Raw genomic sequence first — 6779 nt, forward strand, 5'->3', positions numbered from 1 at the left:
TTCCGAATGGACCACCTAAGACGCAGCCGCGGTCAACATTTAAATGAAATTATCTTCAAAAAGTAAATGTCATGGACCAATCTAACGTTTCAAATAAAGAACCGATGAGATTTTGCAAATTTTATGCGTTTTTTTTTTAAAAAAAGTTATCAAGCTCTTAACAAATCACCCTTTACATGAGCGTGGGGTTGTTTTTATTTTTGGTCATTTAGTGGTTTGTGTGTGTGTTTGTTATTCGGGGATGGTTTATTTGGCTGGATGAGGTGTTGTTTTCAATAAAGGCACATGTGTTTTTGTTGTTGTAGGAATGTTTTGGCTTTGCTTGGTTTTGTTTGGCATGCTTCAGTTGTATAGTTGGCGTTGGCGTGCGCTTTTAAGCAGGTATGCGCTAAGGGAATATAAAGGCATGGAATATTTTGGATTTTTGAGACATATATTGGAGTTTGTTTATTAAACCTTTTAAATGAAAGTTATTAATTTAATCGAAATTTTTATTATTCAATGTAAAAAATTAATATTCATTTCCAGATGAATTTGGAAAATTTTTGTTATATCTCAGCGTATAGTTTATTTATTTTTATTTATTTATTTAACTCATGTACAACCATGTTGTAAAAGCCGTATACGGTTACAGGGATACTCAAAATAAAGAATTACATTAAATTTACGTAAAAACCAAAATTATAAAAATAATTAGGACTACAATCAAGGTCTGCAAAAACTTGACATACAATTATACCTTAATACTAAGTATATATCTTACTACTATATGCAGACTACGTTACAAAAACAATTTGATATATAAATATAAAAATTTAGGAATTGATTACTAGTCTCAAATGCCTACTAACGCAGGTTATTAACCAATAAGTTTAATTATTTGCAACTAAAAATTTAATATTTTAAATAGTATATATTTTTATGTTAACAATTTTTAATCCTCGAACTTATATATTTGAGTTATTTTATATTTGATTTCTAATTTTTGTTTTATATTTAATAAAAACTAACTAGGACTGCATAAACTTGACATATAGTTACACCTTAATACTAATGGTGTTTTCTTTTCTGAAAAAAGTGCTTTGCCTTCATTTTGTCTGTACAGAATGCACATTTTTAAAATGTTGCCAGCAACCTAAAAAAGTGCTATCATTTGAATGGTCTGAAAAGAATTCAAAGGAGCAAACAGGGCAAACGTAAAATGAAATAAAATAAAAAAAAATAGACAGTAAAATATTAACAACATTCACATCTCATCCGTAAATCTGTTTAGAATTTTTGTATAAAATATGGATGAAAACATTGAAATTAGTCCACAATCATTTAAACAAGTACAAGGTAAGTGTTACAAACTACACAAATGCAATTTTGTATTTCAATATAAACACATTCTTATTTTTAGTTTGGACTGATGGCGAGACACGGATGATGCTTGACCTCTATGGGAAATACATGCCAGAAATAGGACCAATGAAAAAATTTAAGAATAAGAAGGCTATGTGGTCAAAAATATCGGAGGCTATACCTACAAAAACTCCGAAGCAATGCGAGGAACGATACAAAACAGTTTTAAAAAGAAAAAAGATTGCTATTGAAAACAACAACACTTCTGGGGCTAAGCACCAGCGCGTTGACTTTGAAGAAGAACTGGAAAATATTTGTTCTCTTGACGATTCCTTGGAGCCGGAAGTTCAGTTGAGTAGCCAAAAGTATGTAAAAAAAGAAAATAAATACAAAAATTACGAGAATGGCCCCAAAAAGACCATACATGACACCTTATTCGAAATTGCAAAAATGAAAGAGGAAGCCAAGGAACGTCGTCACAAGGAAAAAATGGAGGCAGTGAATACAATGCACACTATTTTGCTTAGAATCTCCGAACAAAATGAAATTGAGTACAATTTTGAAGCAGTTTAATATAAAATAGTAATAAGCATTTGGTACAAATGTTTCTATTGATATGCATTCAAAAGGATACCATGAAGTGAATCAAAGATTTTTCTCGATATGAAAGCCATTGCAGACTTTTCTCACAGTGAATGATTTTAATACATGAATTATTATTTAAAAAAATTGCATTCGTGAAAAAAATGTACCAAATGTTTCTAGAATATAATTATGAACTCAGTACCTTTGATCAAAATTAAATTTTGAGTTTCTATGTAACGTAATCCTTCAAATAAGACTGGTGTATTAAATAAGATACTTACTCAAAAAATACTTTCTCCGAAACAAAATGAATAAAACACACTTTTAGTTTCGGACAAAAGAATATTACTTTTTATGAATATGAATGTAAAAAAAAACAATTTTTAATTTTTTTGTTTTATTACTTTCTAATATGTATAAATGAATTACACTATACTACATGTTATTTTATTTATGTTATGTAGTATATAGTTAGCATAAACTATTCTTTAGTACAAACCATTTCACAATAAAAATTAAAAATTTGAATTAAACAAATAGTCCTTTAAATCATTTCTCCGAATATGTCCCAACTGTGATAATAAGATATCGCGTTGATTTTCATCGGAATATTCGTCCGCAGTTTCCACTGGTATCTCTGGGACATTTTCGTCATAAAGGTCACATCTGTCGATACAAATGTTATGCAGAGCACAACATGCTAATATAAATTTTGCCATTTTATCGACATTATGAAAATCTAAACGCATTAGCTGCCGGAACCTGCTCTTTAAAACGCCAAACGCATTTTCAATTTTAACTCTTGTTTGACAAAACTTCAAATTATAGAGCTTTTCCGATTCTGTTAGATTTCCATAATCACGATAAGGAATAAGAAGATATTCGCGCAACGGGTAGGCGGAGTCTCCTAAGAGATAGTACTTGTTGCCACATATGTTTGCCAATTCTTTCGAAATAAATGATAATTTTAAAACTCTAGAATCATGTATTTTGCTTGGAACGCCGGTAAACACATCTAGAAATCGCAGCTTAGCGTCACAAATGCCCTGCATTGTGATAGAAATTGTATCGTGTCTATTGGCGTAAGTAGATCGTATCTTATGTTTCGGTGTCCTTACAGATATGTAGCTCCCATCGATGCAGCCCAAAACATAAGGAATACCAGAAACCTGAAAATTTTCATTTTAGTCTACGTTGCAGATACTATTGACAGACAAACCTTTCCAAACTCAGTAGCAATGGTGTCCTTCTCTTCAGGAGTTCGTGGAAATTTGATTACTTCCGGAGCTATGACATTTGTCATAAATTCCAAAACATTGCTAATAGAGCGATGGGTACAAGATCGGCTCATATCAAACAAATTTGCCACTTCCCTGATAGTGGTTTTGTTGCCACAGAACCTAGTTTGAAATGTTTTGAATACTGGTAGGGTAAGTGCCAAGAAGAACTTACCATAAAAATGCTAACAATTGTTTCTCTACGTTGGTTTGAGGTCTTCCTCCTTGGTACGAGCGCTCAATTACAACAGACTCAAAACGTTCCATTAGGTATGTGACACTTTGGCGACTTACGCGGAAGTTGTTTTTAAACTAGAAATACATTTAATGTTGATGTATGTACTGCATTGATGACCTTAACTACCTCTGCATCTGAATACACATGAATGACATTCTCCACAAAATTATTTACTCGGCAATGAACCTTTCTTTCTGGCTGTAATATTGCTATGGTTTCTTCATCATCGGATGATGATGACGAATCTAATAATTCGTCGATTATATGTCGCGCCACTAGTAAAGTCATGTCTTTATTTTCCATTTTAAAATTAATAATTTTTTGAATTTTGTGACAGCTAAGAAAATATGTGAGAAAATGTGTTTTTCACGTCACAATCAACAGAATATGCAACTCTGTTTCTCAGGGCAATCGCAGCACTCTCGTTTGTTGGCAGTGCTGAAAATGCCCGTAATTTGTCTCTATGCGTGGCACTATTTTCACAACAGAATTCGAAGCCTTTTCGCACTTTTGCCTGTTTTTTTAGAAAAGAACCTAAAAAGTACATTTTCCGGGCAAAATGCAAAAAAAGTGCACATTTTTTACAAGAAAAGAAAACACCATTAGGTTAAACAGCGTTGGGAACTACAATATGTAGACTACGTTACAAAAACAATTTGATATATGTATATAAAAAAGCAACAAAAAAAATGAAATTGATAATTAGGAATTGATTACTACTCGCAGTTGTTTAGTCATAAATTGGTAAGTATTTTTTAATATGGCTTTCTTTTAAAAAGAATATTTTTTATGTATATTACTATTTGTTAATTAATGTTTTTTTTTTTTTTAACCCAGTTTAATGTTTTTCTTTGTTGTAAAAGCAATATTGAATTTCAGAGCAACTCCAGATGTATTCGAACAAATTTAAAAAATAGTGCATTGGTAAGTTTTCTTTTAAAAATTGGCTTTCTTTCAACCAGCTTAGGTTAGGTTAAAGGGGCAGCCCGATTAAGATTCAGGCTCACTAAGACTATTCAGTCCATTGCGATACCACATTAACTAAAAGTACCTATTACATATGGGCACTTCTAGCTTTAACCGCTGAACCTTCTCAATTTTTCTTCGTTGAACCAACCAGATTGTTCCAAAAACATTAGCAGATCTCTTAAGTTAACGTTTTCCAGATCCGCCAGTAATCTGAAGCTATATGCTCTTAAAAGTTGCTTGCGCTTTACACAAAATGCAGGACACTCACACAAGAGGTGTTTAAGTGATTACTTTTCCTCCGCATCATGACAGCTCATACAATAGTCATTATACTTCGCGCCAATAGTTTTTGCAAAATCGCCTATAAGGCAGCGACCCGTTATAGCAGATATCAGGAGTGATATCTGACGTCTCGAGAACACTAGCATATCTAGTGTGCGGTTTAAGTCTAAATGGGGCCATATTTGCTTGGTGTCGTTACAACACTTGCAATTCTCCCATCGAACATTTGCCATCATAAGAGCCTTCTCACGCAGCATGATCTTGCAGGTAGCCAGGGGCATTCCAGTTCCCCTGGAATATGTAACACAGCCGTTGTTGCAGCTGACTTGATTGGCCAAAATGTCTAAAGGCAATAGATGCAGCATGACATTAAGGGAATTTGTTCCTGTCTTGCTGAATGCGCCTGAGATATACAAACACGCCATACGCTGAACTTTGTCTAAACTTGTTGGCTGGTGAAGTGCCGGCCACCAGACTACAACACCATAGCATTATAGGTCTAACCACTGCCGTGTATAGCAAATGCACAATTTTTGGTTTTTGTCCCCACTTTTTTCCTATTGCCTTTTTGCACGAGTACAAAGCTACTGTTGCTTTTCTCGCCATTTCTTCAATATTAAGCTTAAAGTTCAGCTTCCTGTCCAAAATAACGCCAAGGTATTTTGCACACTCACCAAAGGGAATTTCAATACCCCCTAAGGAAATGGGCCTAACCGTGGGAGTTTTGCAATCTTTGCAGTACATGACTAATTTTGTCTTTGCAGGATTTACCCCAAGACCATTGCCTTTCGCCCATTTCTCAGGAGGGCCCTCTGAACAATATCTCTGATTGTGGATGGGAATTTTCCCCTGACTGCTAGAGCCACATCATCTGCGTATGCCACCACTTTTACCTTTCTTTTTCTAGGGTAACCAGAAGATTATTTATAGCAACATTCCAATGAAGAGGTGATAGAACTCCTCCTTGGGGAGTGCCTCTGTTCACATACCTTTGTATGTTTGCTTGTCCTAGTGTGCCTGAAATACGTCTCTTCATTAGAAGTTCGTCTAACAGCCTAAGTATACATGGATCAACATTCAGAGTTGTCAGTCCATTTAATATCGACCTCGGATGGACATTATTGAACGCCCCTTCGATGTCTAGAAACGCCACGATTGTGTATTCTTTGACAGATAGTGAGCTTTCAATAAAGCTGACTAGTTCGTGTAATGCGGTCTCAGTAGACCTGTCCTTCGAGTGTGCATGCTGTCGTTTCGAGAACAAACTTGAATCGATGCTAGTTCTAAGATAAATATCTATCATCCTCTCCAGGGTCTTAAGTAGGAATGAGGATAAGCTGATTGGTCGGAAATCCTTCGCCCTCGAGTGAGAGGCTTTTCCCGCTTTAGGTATGAAAACGACTTTTGTTTCCCTACACTTTCCTGGGATATATGATAAGTTGATACATCCTTTATATATCGCCGACAATCAGGGGATAATTTTATCAGTTACTGCTTGTAACTCCGCCGGAGTAATTCCATCAGGTCCGGGGGATTTGAATGGCCCAAAGCTATTTAGCGCCCATCTTATTCTAGTTTCCGATACAATTTCCTCGACGGGAAACGACTGCAGAGCAACTGTGGCACCGCCAGTACATGGTTCAACCGTCTGATTTCCAGGAAAATGTGTGTCCAATAGTACCTCCAGCGTCTCCTCACTGGACGTTGTCCAATTGCCCTCCGATGTTTTAATGAAACCTGGAGCGGAGTTGGTGGATGCTAGAACCTTCCGTAGTCTGGAAGCCTCGCACGTATTCTAAATGCTGCTGCAGTAGTCATTCCAAGAGTTATGCTGAGCCTTTCTCAGTTCTCGCTTGTATCCTCTCAGATTCTTCTTGTAAGCGTCGCAATCCTCAGGGACTCTGGTGGACTTTGCCTTGTTAAAGAGCTTCCTGCAGGATGTCCTCATATTACTTAATTCCGTAGACCACCATGGTGGTCGATTTTTCCCCCTTGGCTTTTCTCTAGGGCATGCAGCTTTCAGTGAGATGTTGAAGGCCTTAGTAATCCGCTCCACTGCGTGTTCGATATCTTGCAAATTTCTC

General features: G+C 35.7%; 1 protein-coding gene across 1 annotated transcript; it reads left to right on the top strand.

Moving 5' to 3' along the window:
• The first annotated feature begins 1055 nt into the window (after positions 1 to 1055).
• On the top strand, positions 1056 to 2148 carry LOC142221681 (uncharacterized). Its single transcript, XM_075291446.1, has 2 exons — positions 1056 to 1338; positions 1403 to 2148. Exons 1-2 carry the CDS (start codon positions 1290 to 1292, stop codon positions 1915 to 1917), a joined length of 564 nt encoding a protein of 187 aa, XP_075147561.1. The 5' UTR covers positions 1056 to 1289; the 3' UTR covers positions 1918 to 2148.
• The last annotated feature ends 4631 nt before the right edge of the window (positions 2149 to 6779 follow it).

The sequence above is a fragment of the Haematobia irritans genome, chromosome 1 (genome assembly GCF_050003625.1).
Source record: "Haematobia irritans isolate KBUSLIRL chromosome 1, ASM5000362v1, whole genome shotgun sequence".
In the NCBI taxonomy this organism is placed as follows: Eukaryota; Metazoa; Arthropoda; class Insecta; order Diptera; family Muscidae; genus Haematobia; species Haematobia irritans.